This window comes from Drosophila simulans, chromosome X (genome assembly GCF_016746395.2).
Source record: "Drosophila simulans strain w501 chromosome X, Prin_Dsim_3.1, whole genome shotgun sequence".
Taxonomy (NCBI): domain Eukaryota; kingdom Metazoa; phylum Arthropoda; class Insecta; order Diptera; family Drosophilidae; genus Drosophila; species Drosophila simulans.
This window is the reverse complement of record NC_052525.2, coordinates 9,167,721-9,183,789: the sequence shown is the minus strand read 5'-3', so window position 1 is coordinate 9,183,789 and position 16,069 is coordinate 9,167,721. Positions and strand designations below refer to the sequence as shown.

General features: G+C 44.8%; 3 protein-coding genes across 4 annotated transcripts; 2 read left to right on the top strand and 1 right to left on the bottom strand.

Annotated features, from left to right (window-relative positions):
• Positions 1-6: 6 nt before the first annotated feature.
• Positions 7-2,513, top strand: LOC6725554 (lysine--tRNA ligase). 2 transcript variants are annotated; one of them, XM_016172799.3, is made up of 5 exons: positions 34-164; positions 228-460; positions 587-1,250; positions 1,308-2,255; positions 2,320-2,513. In XM_016172799.3, the coding sequence occupies exons 2-5, from the start codon at positions 330-332 to the stop codon at positions 2,398-2,400; spliced, it is 1,824 nt and encodes a 607-aa protein (XP_016038692.1). In that variant the 5' UTR covers positions 34-164; positions 228-329; the 3' UTR covers positions 2,401-2,513. The 2 variants fall into 2 exon arrangements, with proteins under 2 accessions (XP_016038693.1, XP_016038692.1); XM_016172800.3 differs by lacking the exon at positions 228-460 and having other exon boundaries at positions 7-164.
• A 348-nt stretch (positions 2,514-2,861) lies between these two features.
• LOC6725553 (protein LST8 homolog) lies at positions 2,862-4,657 on the top strand. The gene is made up of 2 exons (XM_002106528.4): positions 2,862-3,099; positions 3,156-4,657. The coding sequence occupies exons 1-2, from the start codon at positions 2,986-2,988 to the stop codon at positions 3,981-3,983; spliced, it is 942 nt and encodes a 313-aa protein (XP_002106564.1). The 5' UTR covers positions 2,862-2,985; the 3' UTR covers positions 3,984-4,657.
• Positions 4,505-7,700, bottom strand: LOC27208613 (ADP-ribosylation factor-binding protein GGA2). Its single transcript, XM_039297965.2, has 5 exons — positions 7,544-7,700; positions 7,309-7,466; positions 6,135-6,729; positions 5,065-6,065; positions 4,505-4,988 (listed from the first exon to the last, which is right to left on the bottom strand). Exons 1-5 carry the CDS (start codon positions 7,578-7,580, stop codon positions 4,776-4,778), a joined length of 2,004 nt encoding a protein of 667 aa, XP_039153899.1. The 5' UTR covers positions 7,581-7,700; the 3' UTR covers positions 4,505-4,775.
• Positions 7,701-16,069: the final 8,369 nt, after the last annotated feature.

Below are 16,069 nucleotides of genomic sequence, written 5' to 3'. Positions count from 1 at the left end.
TTCAGCCCATCTGGCAGCGCTGGCCGTGTACTTTTTTTTACCTTTGTGGCGCTTTCGCATTCGCATTTCTTTTGGGTTTCCATCGCTTCTGAGACCCCCGGATTAACCAGCGAACAACGCAACCGCATCAGCATGGCCGCTGCAAGTGGAGAACTGTCCAAGAAGTAAGTGCCGTCGGCTCCAAAGCGTATCCATTTGACCGCAACCATTAAATCCGGCCAACGTAGCTGACCATTTGTAGGTTAGGGCGAAGCGGCAACGTTCCAGTTCGCATTATTTATGTTGCATGTGTGCAGCTCTGCTGATGAAATACGCTGCTTAAAATAAGCATGTTCGCCCACTGCGCCCTTAGAACCGTGCAGGGGGCGTGGCACCGATGCAGATACACCGGAATTCGGCCACTGGCCGCCGGTTTCCACGTGAGCGCCCCGCAAATGGAGCCAAGCAAGCAGACCAAACTGTGGGTTACTCATACGCACCGTTGGCCAGGCTGGATATATGCATATATATCCATGCGTGGTTAGAACAGCCTTGTGGCAACATCTCCATTGTCGGCTAATACCCAACTGTTTCTCTTCTCCAACAGTGAGCTAAAGCGTCGCCTGAAGGCCGAGCAAAAGGCCAAGGAGAAGGCTGAGAAGGCGGCCGCTGCGCCGGCTGAAGGTGCTGCTGGCAAGAAGAAGAGCAGCGCTGCAGAGGAGGAGGAGATCTCGCCGAATGAATACTTTAAGCTGCGCTCCGCCGCCGTCCAGGAGCTGAAGCGTTCGCCCGCAACGGATCCCTATCCACACAAGTTCCATGTGAGCAGCTCGCTGGAAGACTTCATTGCCAAGTACGAGAGCAGCCTCAAGGAGGGCGAGACCCTAGAGAATGTGAAACTGAGCGTGGCTGGGCGTGTGCATGCCATACGCGAGTCGGGCGCCAAGCTCATCTTCTACGATCTGCGCGGCGAGGGCGTCAAGGTGCAGGTGATGGCCAGCGCTAAGTCCTACAAGTCGGAGGCGGATTTCGAGACCGATACCTCCAAACTGCGACGTGGCGATATCATCGGCGTGGTCGGACATCCCGGAAAAACCAAGAAGGGTGAACTGTCTGTGATGCCCAGCGAGATCAAGCTGCTATCGCCCTGTCTACACATGCTGCCCCATCTGCATTTCGGGTTAAAGGATAAGGAGACGCGCTACCGCCAGCGCTACCTTGATCTCATTCTCAACAACAAAGTGCGAGAGAACTTCCAGATCCGTGCCAAGGTATGAATTGAACTAAGGAGTTCAAGCTGAATAACAAACTACTCCCGTTGCCCGCAGATCATCTCTTACGTGCGCCAGTTCCTGGATCGTCTGGGTTTCCTGGAGATTGAGACGCCCATGATGAACATGATCGCCGGTGGAGCCACTGCCAAGCCCTTCGTGACGCATCACAATGACCTGAAGATGGATCTGTTCATGCGCATTGCTCCCGAGCTGTACCACAAGATGCTGGTGGTGGGTGGACTCGATCGTGTGTACGAGATCGGACGGCAGTTCCGCAACGAGGGCATCGACCTCACCCACAATCCCGAATTCACCACGTGCGAGTTCTACATGGCGTATGCCGACTACGCCGACATTATGGACATCACCGAGCAGCTGGTCTCGGGAATGGTGAAGGCGATCCGTGGCTCCTACAAGATCATCTATCATCCGGAGGGTCCAGAGGGACCTGAGCAAGAACTTGACTTTACGCCGCCCTTCAAGCGAGTATCCATGATCAAAACGCTGGAAGAGAAGCTGCAGGTGAAGTTCCCCGCGGCCGACACCTTTAATTCGCCAGAGACGAATCAGTTTCTGTCCCAGCTGTGCGCCAAGCACCAGGTCGAGTGCCCAGCACCGCGCACCACTGCCCGCCTGCTGGACAAGCTCGTCGGCGAATTCATCGAGGAGTTTTGCGTGAATCCAACGTTCATCTGTGAGCATCCGCAGATCATGTCGCCGTTGGCCAAGTACCATCGCAGTATTCCCGGCCTGACGGAACGCTTCGAACTGTTTGTGGCCAAGAAGGAGATCTGCAATGCGTACACCGAGTTGAACGATCCGGTTGTGCAGCGCGAGCGTTTCGAGCAGCAGGCCAGCGACAAGGCGGCCGGTGATGACGAGGCCCAGCTGGTCGACGAGAACTTCTGCACGTCCCTGGAGTACGGACTGCCGCCCACCGGTGGTTTTGGCATGGGCATCGATCGCCTGGCCATGTTCCTCACGGACTCCAACAACATCAAGGTGGGTCTACACTTGGGCTTTAACTTATTGCAAGCTTTGCTAAATGAGGTTTCATTTTTTGTAGGAGGTTCTGCTGTTCCCCGCCATGAAACCGGAGGATGCCAATCGCACGGCAGCGGAAACTGCTCCCGCCGCCCAGCAGTAGATGGCCACCGCCGCTCACTCCACTCAGACCCAATCCTTGTACGTTACGCTGGTCCCGGACTAGTCCCAGTTGCTAAGTTATTCAACCAATAAACATTTTTTCCAATAACCAAAGCTGAGTCAGTTCTTTTTTTATTTGCTGCTTATTTCCGAGTTTTGGGATAATAAATATTATTAAGGTTATTCTATAATACTTTATATAGAATATATCTCAATGATCAAAATTTTTGAGTTAACATTTTTATGATTTGAAATAAGTTTTGTGTTATAGCATGATCTAATGATTATCTATGCGGATCAAATAAAGAATTTATATGTTTATCACTACCATGAATTTTTTGTAATAAAACTTAAAATAATACCGATACCTGATATCAACTAATAGTGTTTTTTTGAAAATCATTTTGTTGCGACGTTTTAGGTTTTATTCTAATAAGAATATATTTTCACGCTTACCAGCACCGCCACACTTATCGATAAGTGCGATAGGCAGGCATCGAGGACCAACGGACCGATAGGCTTGGTCAAATGAAAACATTTGGCGAGAAAAACGCGGAAATTGTCAATTAATCCGTGCAATCACAGGATGGGGGACCAACAGCAGCTGATCCTGGCCACCGGTGGTTATGACCACACCATAAAGGTGTGGCAGGCGCACACGGGCAACTGCATAAAGACGATGAGATTCGTGGAGACCTCGGTAGGATTAAACCGATTCGTGCATTTTCCGGTTAAAGAACATAATTTAACTTGCAGCAAGTGAATGCGCTAGACAGGACACCGGATAAGACGCGACTGGCGGCGTGCGGATACCAGTGCATCCGGCTGTACGACCTCGAGTCCAACTGCACCGCACCGGTGATCAATTTCGATGGCGTGCAAAAGAATGTGACGCGACTGGGCTTCCAGGAGGACGGAAATTGGATGTTCACCGCCGGCGAGGATCATCACGTGCGTATCTGGGACATGATCGCCGCACCGCCACACTGTTCCCGGGTCTTCGATTGTGAGGCGCCGGTGAATGCCGCCTGTTTGCATCCCAACCAGGTGGAAATCGCCATGGGCTCACAGAATGGCAGCGTCTTTCTGTGGGACGTCAAGTCGGAGCGGCACGAACGCATCGTGCCCGAGGTGGACGCGTCCATTCAGGATGTGGCCATCTCGCCGGATGGCAGATACTTGGCGGCGGCCAATAACAAGGGCAACTGCTACATATGGTCGCTGACCAGTCAGGATCAGAAGATGAGCACGCTGCACCCGACGAAGAAGATTCAGGCCCACTCGCGATACATACTGCGCTGCAAATTCAGTCCCGATTCCAGGCTACTGCTGACGACCTCCGGCGATGGCACTGTGTGCATTTGGAAGACGGATGACTTTAGCAAATGGCGCGAGCTGCGCATCGAGAACTATTGGGTGTGGGATGCCGCCTTTAGCGCCGATTCCAAATGGCTGTTCACCGCCTCATCCGACGGCATTGCACGACTGTGGAAGCTGCAAACGAAGAGTACCATCAGGGACTATACCGGTCACACCAAGGCCATCACTGCCTTGTCCTTCAAGGACGAGATCGTGGGCAAATAGCATTAGTTGTAGTAGTAGTAGAAGCTAGCGTCTAGAGTATAGGCACATTGTAAGTGGCTCCTGGTGGCGGATTTTCATTTGGCTTTCCCCAAAGATTGGCCTACTAATTTCAGTCATTCTACCAATTAGCTGGCTAAAATCCACACAAAATTGATGGCAATTTTAATGTTTGTGAAGCAACGCGGTTTTAGTTCTGCTTAAGTTTCCAATTGGGTGCACATTTATAAAATGCTAATTCATAGTCTCAAAATTTATATCCAAAATGTTTGAAAAACTGCCAGCAGTGCTCATTAAATCACTTCCGAACCTATTACGATCTATCTTAAGCCAGTTATATCGACAATTATCTCAAATGTACAATTATCCGCAAACCGCCAACCCAGCGAGACAATCCGCCAGGAACAAATAATGTGGCATTTTTTTAAAGCTGTGGGGAAAGTAGCAACACGACAACTGAACTGAACTGAAGCATCAACTAAAACAACATCCACAACAATTGAACCGATTAATGAGAATACCTCTGAAAATGCGCGCTTGGCTTTTGTAGCGACTTTTTCATAATTTATAAACCTTTGATACATAATTATATTACGACTAAATCGTTTGTACGCAAAATGCAATTTGAATAAAAATCTTACCAGCGTACATATACATACAATACAGAAATTGAAAAAGCAAGTGTATCTTTAAGATAAAACATAGATGCGGAAAATTGACTGTCTTTCGTTCTTTTCATTTTCATCCTGCGCTTTCAGTGGACGGGAGCGGGTGATGCTTGGATGCCGGGGTATTTTAGTCCACATAGTCAATGCCTTTGGCCACAATCGATTCCTTGATGGGATCCGGATCGTCGCCCAGCTTGTAGCCCACAATGCATGTTACGTCCACGGCCTTGCCCGTCGGATTCAGCAGGAGCATCACCTGGTTGATGGGCGTGGCCGGGCGGAAGGGCTTGTGAGGCGGCATCTGGCTGTCCGTCGGCGGCAGCAGGCGCACCTTGCAGGGCTGCGGAATAGAATGATAGCTTGTTAGTCCGGTCCCCTCGATGACCAGTAATCTTATCCAGCTCTGACTCGCTCACCTTCTTTACGCTGGCCTCGAACTGAAAGTCGCGCACTGGCTGACGACTCTTGTTCTGAGCCGATATCACAATCACCGACACACGATGGCCGGGCCGATCGCTGGTGAAGTTCAGACTGAGCTGCATGTCGTCGTCGTCGAGAACGATGCGCTGCTCCCCGGTGGCCTGTATGTTGTCCAGTTCCACATTGATTTCGCTTAGCGGCTTGGCCGGCGGTACAACTGTCACTGGAGCTACGACGGCTTCATCCTTTTTTTCCGCATCATCGCTGAGTAAAGGAACATCGTCTATGGAATCAGCAGTAGCTGTAGCAGTGGCAGTAGCAGGAGCACTATCAGAAGCTGGATCATTAGCTGTCTTTGGCTCCTCTGGCTCGTTCATGTGCATTCGTTCGCGTGCCAAGTCATTTAGCGTGATCTTCTCTGGTTCCCGTTTGAAGCTGGGCATCCGATCCTGGGTGGGCAGGATCTGCTGGAACAGCTCCTCGCTGAGCATATCGATTTGCGGCATCTTTCTGATTGTTTCCGGCACATTGCTGGCGCTGCCTCCGTTGCCATTGGCCAAAGTCTCGGTTGTGGTGCGCTGACTAATGACCTGCGGCTCCAGCAGCGTGGTGGCATTCTGGAATGGCTGGCTCTGCTGCTTCGCTTCGCTTTCGGCCAGAGCGCTGCTGAAGATGTCACTTAAATCGGCCAGCGGATTCGCCCCGATGGCTGCGGCATTGGAACTACTGCTGGCGGTATTTGGTAGGCTTGTGGTGGCTGTAGTGGTAGCTTCGTTGCTTCCGTCGATGAGCAAATCGCCAAGCAGTTCGTTTAGCAACTGGGCGTTATTGGAGCTAGTGGTGGCTGTGGTCGAGTTGGCCGTGGACTTCGCTGAACCAGCTACTGTTGGAGCACTCGTGGTCAAGGCAGAAGCGGTGTTCCTTGTGGACGATGGCACCAGAAGCTTGTAGCGCTGCATGGTGGCCAGTAGAGCGCCATTGGCATCCAGAGTGTCAGCTGCGAAGGGAGGTAGACGTGTTATATAAAGAGCTAAATGGTGAACCATTCAAAAGGGACCACACCCACCTACGAGCTGCGCATCGGAGTCATCCAGCAGCTGCGGAAGATGCTGAAAGATGGGCTTGTGCTTCTTGCAGCTCTTGTACAGCTCGTGCAGCGTTTCGCTGACGTCCTGGTTGGAGGGATCGTAGGTGTCCAGCATCTGGTTGAGCAGCTGCATCGTCTCCTGCACCTCGCAAAGGACCAGACGATGCTGGGCCAGCAGATCGTTGCGACGCGCCTCCTGCGCCATCCGATACTGCAGCAGTAGATTGGCCCGCTTGAAGTTCTCGGGATTATTGCTCTTGATCAGCTTAGCGAACATGGCCTCGTCAATGGTGCCCAGTACGCTCTCCCTTTTGGCCACCGCGGCCTCCGTGGTGCCGTGTTCGATGTCCCCCTCCTTGCGCAACATGTCGTAGGCATCGCGTATCTTCTGGCGCTGCGGGAACTCGGTGGTCCACAGCAGTAGGCACTCCATGATCCGCTGTTTCACTTCATGTGGCGTCTCGGCGCCCTTGTACTTCTTCGACACCAGGCGTATCAGTTCGTTGAGAAAGCGGAATTTGGACGCCTCGTCCTGGAAGTCGTCGCCGCACTGCGTCATGCACTCCTCCAGCAGCTGCAAGCGGTTAATGGGTTAAGTCAACATTTACTTTAATTTAGATTAGTCATGTTCTAATGGGATTTTACTAATACTAGTGTTTGGATTACTAATGGATGTCACTTTCTATTCATTTAAGTAATCAAGTAATGTAATGTATTTAAAAAAAAACCAAAGATAAAAGATTAGGAAAACTGACAAGTGCAAGCGAAAAACTAAAATAAGCACAATAATAATACTAAGCAAATTAGTAACAAAGCGAGTTAATTTATGTTTTGAAAGTTGACCGCTTCCAAAAATGCAAATACCGCTAACTGTTGCATGTTGTTTTAGCTGCTTTTGCGCCCAGTTGGGCAGACAAGCGCAATTTCCATCGCAATTGTTAACAATTGATAACGAAATTATTGTTGCTAATTCAAACGCAGCCACAAAAGAGCGTGCGTATGTGTGCGCTTTTCGCCCACTGTGCAGCTGCGTGTGTGTGTGTACATACATGTGTAACACATACCCCTTTACCGTTAGTTGGTGTGGGTGGTATTGGGGAGGTGGGGTTCGATGCGAGAAAATGGGGTGAAAAGTGCAAATATAATGGTTTACCGAAATCGCTCGCGTCGCCTCCGTCACGTTTGTGGATCGCACCTTGGCCACAATCATCTCCTGCGCCTTGTGCACCAATTGGGCGTTGCTTTTGACCACAATGCAGAACATTTGCACGCCCAGTTCGTCGATTTTCTGTGCCGGATTTGTTGCTCTCTCTGCGTTGCGGGCGAAATGCCGCAAAAATGCGCTTAGTTATGCTAGTTCCGGCGGGCGAATTGGCAGCAGCACTCACCCAGCATCTCCTCCATTATGCTCTCGTCGGTTGTCATTGTGCAGTCTCAATTATATTAACTGGGGGATAAACAATATTTGCGTTGATTTTGAACATCAGACATATTGTTGTTGTCCTTCCGTCGACGCTATCGATAATTTGGCGAGCTATCGAGCTTTGCTATCGATATATTATGGCCGGTCAGTCGCCGTGTGGCTGAGAATGTCAATCCTACTGCAAAAAAAATACCAACAAGTGATGCCACCTTTGCAAGAGCACACGACGTTGCCACTTAGTTTTTATGGACTAACCGTTAAATTTAAAAAGTTAACTTATTGAAGAAATAAGCATTACATACGAAATGTTCGTGTATATCCATAAAAATAATCGAACAGCTTTGCAACTGATTGAAAAATGTGTAGTATATGAGGTTCTGCAACCGCATACACCTGTGTAGTGACCCTTTTTCGTTTCATTCATTTCTAGCACCATTGCATGTACAAGACCATCTTATGTAAGTATGTACATATATGTAAACACGTGGGCTGGCTGTGTGTGCGTGGGCAGCAACCTGTGGCCATTTCACCTTAAGTTAACCTTTCGCCAGGACATCGCGCAGGCGTATGAAATTGGATGGCTATAATTAGAAGCACTTGCATCATCATCTCGACGGGGAACTGGAATTCGGTGCCCCAAACGGTTCACGTAGTGGTGGGGTCATGGTGGTTTCATACCCATTAGCCGTGGTGTAGTACAGGTATACTCGACAGTTCAAATGGAATTGTATCCAAAGTTGCCACATAGTTAATAAAAACGCATTTAGGCGACGTTCTCCTTTCTCTAAGTGTATTTTATGTGCTGCAAAGTGTGCTACAATATATTTTCAGGATATAATTTCACGCTATATTTACTCTGGCTATTTAACACTATATTTTCCAATTAAGATGAAAAAGTTTGGTTGAATATATACCATTTAATATGGCTCCATAAAAAGTAAGCCTTAAGCTAGGCAGCACAACTTGTTGGCGGGTATCTCAAGGTCGTGGCACCCGACTATTGCGTTCTTTGTTTTTTTTATCGTGTTTTCTGTGTTTGGCAACACGTGCGGCACTTACACACACACACTCGCGTAGGAGGCTCGTCGCCGGCCTGCGCATGTGTGTTGGTGTGTCGGTGTGGGACCACTCTCTCACGCGCTCTCTCAATCTCAATCGGTCTGGCTAAAACTGTTATACCAAAACCAGTTTACATGCGCCGACGCGTATAACAAAAGCCTCTGTCGACGCCGCCGCTTCTGCTCAAAAAGGACAAACTCAAGGGCAAAACTCAAACGCACACTGAGGTTTAGAAGACCAGCGAGCAACAACAATTACGGCGTGTGCCTTGTAGCAATTTCGTTCGGCTGACTTTGATAAGTTCGCCTTGATTACCATACTCGGACATATGCATATAAGTATGTATACATATGCTCATGGGTTTTACGTAGTGGACTGGACCCTATACTATTTGATTACACAATCGTTCCCGGTTTTTCATTCTATCAACTTATTCCGTTGCCACTCCCACGCCATTTGTTGTTGTGAGAGGATTCCGCGCGTGTGCTTGTGTGTGTGAGTGTGCCCACTGACACACTTTTTGTCCTCCCATCTCGCACATTTCCATTTCTCCAACACTCTCTTCCTAATCTCCTCCTCTCTCTATCTCCCCAACTCTGTCTCTGTCCCCCTCTCTGTCTACTTAGGCGCGTGGGCGTGTTTGAGCTTGCCCTTTGAGGTTATGTCCGCTGATTGCATATTTGAGCAACTTCCATTGATTAGCCATCAACGGGTTGCTAGAATAACCAGCGCAGTAAAACTGCGTATCTCTATCTGTCGCCTGGCCCTTTGTTAGGTGCCATTATTGATATTGATTGACATCGACGACGACGCGGCCAAACTTTTCCACGCACGCAAAAACAGCTGGCGTCTACCGTTATCTCTGGCAAACAAAATGCCGTAAGCAATAGTTTTGTACCGTTGTTGTAGCCAAACAAATACTTAGCCGATACATTCAAGCTTACCGTTGGATGGCTTACTGTTACCCGAATGGCGAATGTCTACCCGATACGATGCACTTAATTGCTTATGTCATGCATCGTGGTACTTTAATTATTATATGGGTGATCAATAAAAAAGGCTATAACGGGTAACTTTGGTTGAGCCTTAGGAATGTGATACCCAGAATAGCCCATTGCACCCCCGCTGAGGTGAGGTACTTGAGATCGAGATCCGAAGGTCACTGCCATTATCTCGCCACCTTTGAACGCCAATCGCATTTCTTATTGCACTGCTGGGCCGTAAAATATTGCCACATCCGGAGTCTGGAACGTAGATCTTATCGGACGGGGGGCAAAAAACAATCGCATTCCGTTCGATAGGGAAAGTTCTTGGCAAACGATTGATTAATGCAATGGCGCCGATATTCTACACCTCGGTTTCTATTTCTTACACTTTTCGCCATTTGTATTTGTTTATTGCAAATTGATAAGTGCCCCGTCGAGGAATATGCGATGAAGGTACTTGACAAACAGAATGCCAATAATTTCGGAGCCAATCGTACATAAGACCCCCCTCCTTGAACCAGTGGCTTTATCAATAGCGGGCCCGAAATAGTAAATCCACTCAGTGCTGAGCCAAAAAAAAAAAAAGACAGATTTAGATAGATATTAGAACGGATGAGATAGTACTACAGAAAATAAAATGGCAAACATGAATTAATTACTGTTTGACAATAGGGGCTCTTTACTACACTTAGTTGCCTTATATCCCCATGTCGGTGTACGCGCACGTAAAATGCTTATCAGCTTTGGGGCTGTGGAGGCGTATTATCTCCGAACTGGCTTTTGCACTTTTACTTTCGTCTATCGGACTCGATCGGGAATCACGTCGATTGAGGTGAATTGACTTTATCGAACAGCCAGATCTTTCAGCACTACAATGTTTCGCGAAGGGTAGATAAATATGAAGTATATCAGCTTTGTTCACCTGTTGGGAAAACTTATTATGTAGCACCTAAAGTTACGTCAGAGTTTGATATCGAAACTTAGTATCCAAGTATCACTTATGAGCTTGGTAGGTATTCTGATTTTATAATATGGATTGCATGCCAATTACAATGTTTTCGCAAAAAAAAACGGGCTTAATATCATTACATGGCCAAAAATAGTCGTATAACCAAAGGAATCACCGTTTTGAACAGCAAATTGTCAGTGCTAACGATCCCTATCACTTTTTGAAGAATTTAGGAAAATTAATTTTTGGGTCAATTTTCGCATTTTTTGTAAGGGGTAACATCATCAAAATTGGCAAAAAATGGCGAAAAATAGAATTTGCATTTTTGAACACAATTTGATTGGAAATTTAATTACGAACTCAACGAGGTATAACATTCCATATTCAGGCTATTATTTTTAAAGTTGTGGCAAAAAAACTGATTATTTGATGTACGAAATTTGGAAACACGGCTTTTCCCAAAAAACGTGTTAATTACAAACGGAATTTTTGTCATATCTTCGCTGAAAATTGTCATATAGATGAAAGAATAACTGTTTTGAGCAGCTAATTACCAATGCTAACGATCCCTATCACTTTTTGAAGAATTTAGGAAAATCAATTTTTGGGTCAATTTTCGCATTTTTTGTAAGGGGTAACATCATCAAAATTTGCCAAAAATGGCGAAAAAATAGAATTTTCATTTTTGAACACAGTTGGATTGGAAATTTAATTACGAGCTTAACGAGGTATAACATTCCATATTCAGCCAATTATTTTTAAAGTTGTGCCAAAAAAACTGATTATTTGATGACAAAAATCGGAAAAACCGCCGAAATCCGGACAGACATGGCTATCCTTAGTACTTTTACCTTCAGCATACTATCGAACGAATCGAGCATACCCTTTAACTCTACGAGTTGGTATATTTAAAAGAGGATTATCTTAAGGTGGTGGGCACTATTTCATCATCAACAATTACAAGTCAAGTTTTCGTATGAATCAACCGCATCTAAAACTTAATCTTATAATATATGAGTCAACTAACTAGTTCAATAAAAAGCCATTATGGTTGAGCCTTTAGTCGCATGAGAAGTACATAGTAAATTTTCGCTATTAATCAAAGGGACCGATTTCCTAGAGCGCCCCAATCAATAAAACTAAACTATAGGCGTCCATTCATTGGGGTCCCAGCATAAGGCGCAGAAACTTGTTGAGCAAAGCATTACCATTTGAATTCGCTTATCAGTCAAGTGGGGTATGAACAGAACTAACGTTAATGATCTTATGCTGGCAATCTATATAAAACTTGGAAAAAGATATCTTCCACTTGGGGGAGCGACGAGTACTGCGTATTTATAACTGCTTGCTTTTGGAACTTGGGATCTAAAAGTGGGAAACGCTCTTTACTTTAATCAGATTTCCGTGACTTATTTATAGTTTTTTTTTTAAACTTAGTTCCCCAGTTTCTTAGTGCTATCTACATTGCTTTCGTTTCGTAGTAGTCATAATAATGATGCTTACTACGTAATCATAGCATTGACCTTCCATTAACCTTCTGAACGATATCGATCAAGAGTATTCGCTCCTCCGCTTGGATCCACTGCCCATTTTGGGTGTTTATTTGATGTGTGTGGGCTTATCAAGTTGAGGTTCGGCAACAATTCTAATTATACTGCCAATGTGCTTGACATGGGACCACCCAGTGGTTCAGCCACCCTAAATTCCCACTTCCATTCAATGCCGGATAGAACGAAAATTCGCGCAAATTCCATTGTCGAGTTTGGGTCGGTTTTATTCCATATGAGCGATCATAAATATGTTTATTGTTTATAATCGTAAACAAATAACGCAGAAAAAATAGCTTGCGTATTCCATATATGTATATAATATTTGACTAAATCTACAGATTGCTTTGCCACTTGAACTGCTCTTATCGGGTATAATAACTTGAATAACTTTTCTATAAACCATATACAACCCTCATTATTCCTAAGGTTTAGCCAATTAAACTCGCAACGCCAGAATATTCCAATCCCCAGTCAATCTAATTCCAATATATCTCTCGATTTCCATTTGATTCTTATGCAATCGCATTTGAATTGCGTTTTACGGCAATTGAATAGCGGAAGACAACAAGATCCAGTTCGAGATCGAATTGCATTCGTTTTGTTTGTTTTCGTTTTGCTAACATGCCCGTACATTTTTCAGGTAATTATCATAGTATATACGGCCCTGGCTGAATAGTTGCTAAATGAGTGGGCCCAGTGCACAGTGTTTTGTTGGCAAATGAATGAATGAACCAATCTAGGGGGTGTAGAAGTGCGCCCTCTACTTCGGTTCAAAGTGCCAGCATGGGTCACACTAGTCTGCTTAGTCACCTGCAATCGAAGTCATAGCAATAAATAATATCATTGTATAGCTAACTCAGCGAAATCGCAAGCTTTCATATCATAACTTGTCAGCAGTTTTAGCTTTATGATTGTGAGTTCAAAAGGTAAAAAAGGTAATAAGTAGGGGATACCACCTGTGGCTACAAAGTGCCAACAGCTTGCACATGCCTCCCATAGGTGGCGCTTTAGTAGAGTATTACAGAAAACTCTGATTTTTAGTGCAATATTTTCACTACTTCATCGCCACTTCTAATATTTAAAAATAAACGACACTTTGTTTGGAAAAAAAGGTATTAGCCTTATCAAAATACCTTATACCGTGAATATATGTGACTATATTCCCACCCCTTATCACTGCGCTTTCCAAGAAGTATAGATATACGATCCGTAACGTAAGTTTCGAAACCGCAGCAAATTTCCAGGGTTCGGATTTCGGGAGGGGGTTCGAACGTTGGAACGGCTCGGATTCGGGGTGTAGGGTGCTTGGGCCGCATGAGAAATGCAGAAACGTGATCTATTCCATGTTGTCCTACTGGCATTCTCTGCGGTTATCAGCCGAGCTGTGTGTGTTCCATTTGCACCCAAATTGGCCAGTTGTTGTTTACGTTTGCCGCTATTGGTGTGTTATTTGTGTGTTTTTTGTTTTGCTCCGATTTGTTTTTTGCCAGCAGCTCTCGGATTCTCGTTGTTATTGTTTATAGCGCACCAGAAAGGTGTTTTATTTATACCCCACACGTCCATCCACCCACATTTCGCACACGATCGATCCCACAGAATGGCGATTTATTGGCTTCGAATTCCCGTTCTTCTATAAACAACACCTTATGTTAATAATCAATACTTCATTTTTCATTTAAGCGTAATGATCCATGGGTTTTGACCACGGGTTACCGGAGCAAGCTTTTCATAATCGTTTGAATAAGTTAAACAATCATTATAATGTAACAAGTCGCTTGTATAATAATATTATTGATATATTATATTTGCAAGCTGAATCGCAGTTCACGTAATAGTTGAGTATTTTAACCGGATGTTAGGACCACAAAAGATCCATCTCAATCGGGTTTCGTAATAAGATTCTTAAGCATTATTGTCTAACTTAACTAGCGATTATATAAATGGCAATTCCCCCCTTAATTTTCGCTTCAATCATCTGCGTTCTTTCAACGATGCCTCTCCATTTGCCACATCATCAATTCCTTTCATTAATAGATCATTTCGCTGACCAAACAAATTCGAAAGAACTGCTAACCAAAGTCTCGTGCTTCTCCGTCTGCCAATTGACTCAAGTGTCTGGATCAAATAAATTTGTATGCCCAGCAAGTTCCTCAACAGACAGTCGTCCATTAATTGAGACGAGAATACACGTAGTACCGAAGTACCCGTAGTACCCACATCTATAGTATACCCGTAATGCCCGCCAGAGTCGGTTTCTGGCGGTTTGTTCCGCCGAGAGAGGCGCTCAATTGGTTTGCATTTGGGCTCGTTTAGCGATTACAGACGGACCGAGTCGAGTCCAGTCGAGTCGTCGCACTTTCATTCAATCATTCACTTACATCATCAATTGAGTGGCCCTGACCATCGTAGGGTCTCGCCGGAGGCAACTGTACCGGTTTTGGCCTTGGCCACTACAACGATTCTTTTTCCATAGACTTGACCGCCGCTTCGGGGGCCCTTGAAATCCGGATGCGGTCAGCTGTTCTCATTGAGAATCCCAAGACAGCTCCCAAGATCAGCAATTTGGGTTTTTCTAAACAAAAAAACACTTTTTTGCACTATCAATTTCAAGGCTCAACGATAGATTTCCCAATTAATATTTATTGTTTGGCATATGGCAAGTTTTGGATCGGTTAGAAGTGTTTACGTAACCTGAGAAAAGCGTAATAATATTGGTGAGACAATTTCTAAAACCTCCTAGGTAGACCAAGTGTTTTTTGTAGATTAGCTCGAATGACTTTTATTATAGTTTATGAAAATTGCCTGTTTTTGTTTGCGGTTGGTGGGGTCTGAAATGAATGCACATTACTTGGGCTCTGTTGTGCAAGATTCTTGAAAAAAAAATCTGGCTTTAATTATCATTGCTCCATTATTATTAATTATTATTGTCTCTCAGTTATTTTACGGCTTTCGAGTAATTCAAAAGTGACTGTGTGACAATCCTGTGATGGATGATCTGCTTTCCCATATAATCTTCATCTTAATTACAAGTATTATATCAACTCAATTAATTTCATCTTGTTGTCGCTGCCTTTTTATTGTGATTTCCTTGTTTTTTTTTAATTACTCACTTTTTCTGGCCTTTTTGTTTAGTGATAATCAGTTGTATTTTCAGTTAAATTGAAATGTAATTAAAGCAAATCATCAGCAGATTAATTGTCTAAAGTTCCCAGCAAGGCACACGAACACCGATGATCGCAGACACTGGCACTCAAAAGTATTCACCAGCTGAAAACAAAAAGAGCCAGAGCAATTAGGCAAACCAAATTATATCATGGCGCGGAAAACAAAAGAGTTATAAACTAATAACCCCAATTATCCGCTGAAAACAACAGCAATAAAACAAGATCGCCAAAGGAAATGACGGCAACCATCCGTGGATTATTGTTGATTGTGGTCTTTGAATGTCGAACCCAATGGTGAATTTACTTGTATTAGTTACCTTTTTTGCTGGATTAAATTAAATTTTCTACTACACTCTCGGAACCAAAGTTGATCAAAGATGGAACTATATATTACATTTTGTCAAATCTTATAAGTTAAAGCTGTTGGTATAAACTCTTCTCTATCTTGACTTTTCAATTACCTCATATCAAGCGATATGATTTTATATCTGGGCAATTGTTAAATATTGCAATTGTCAAGTCAAAGCTACCGAGTGCGGAATCAAAGGTTTTATCACGATGCCAAACGATAAGATTTGATATCAGAGAGAGATATGGCATTTATAGGAAATGTAAGAGAATGTCAAAGAATGTCAAACCAGAAATAAAACCGATTATAGTCTTTGTTTTTTCATTTTTTTTTGTTGCATTTAAAGTTATTGGCACCGATTTCCACAGCTCTATAAGTCTTACAACAATACTTCAGCTTTAAATTGGCCAGTGCGAAATTAGTTTTCCGGGAAA

Bases quoted from the DNA above. Each gene is read 5' to 3' on its own strand.
- LOC6725553 (XM_002106528.4), top strand. From the start codon at position 2,986: ATGGGGGACCAACAGCAGCTGATCCTGGCCACCGGTGGTTATGACCAC. The intron at 3,100-3,155 runs GTAGGATTAAAC...TTTAACTTGCAG, and splicing joins TGAGATTCGTGGAGACCTCG to CAAGTGAATGCGCTAGACAG.
- LOC6725554 (XM_016172799.3), top strand. From the start codon at position 330: ATGTTCGCCCACTGCGCCCTTAGAACCGTGCAGGGGGCGTGGCACCGA. The intron at 461-586 runs GTGGGTTACTCA...CTTCTCCAACAG, and splicing joins CCAAGCAAGCAGACCAAACT to TGAGCTAAAGCGTCGCCTGA. The intron at 2,256-2,319 runs GTGGGTCTACAC...CATTTTTTGTAG, and splicing joins CGGACTCCAACAACATCAAG to GAGGTTCTGCTGTTCCCCGC.
- LOC27208613 (XM_039297965.2), bottom strand. From the start codon at position 7,580: ATGACAACCGACGAGAGCATAATGGAGGAGATGCTGG. The intron at 6,730-7,308 runs GTAAACCATTAT...AACCGCTTGCAG, and splicing joins AGGCGACGCGAGCGATTTCG to CTGCTGGAGGAGTGCATGAC. The intron at 4,989-5,064 runs GTGAGCGAGTCA...TCTATTCCGCAG, and splicing joins TCGAGGCCAGCGTAAAGAAG to CCCTGCAAGGTGCGCCTGCT.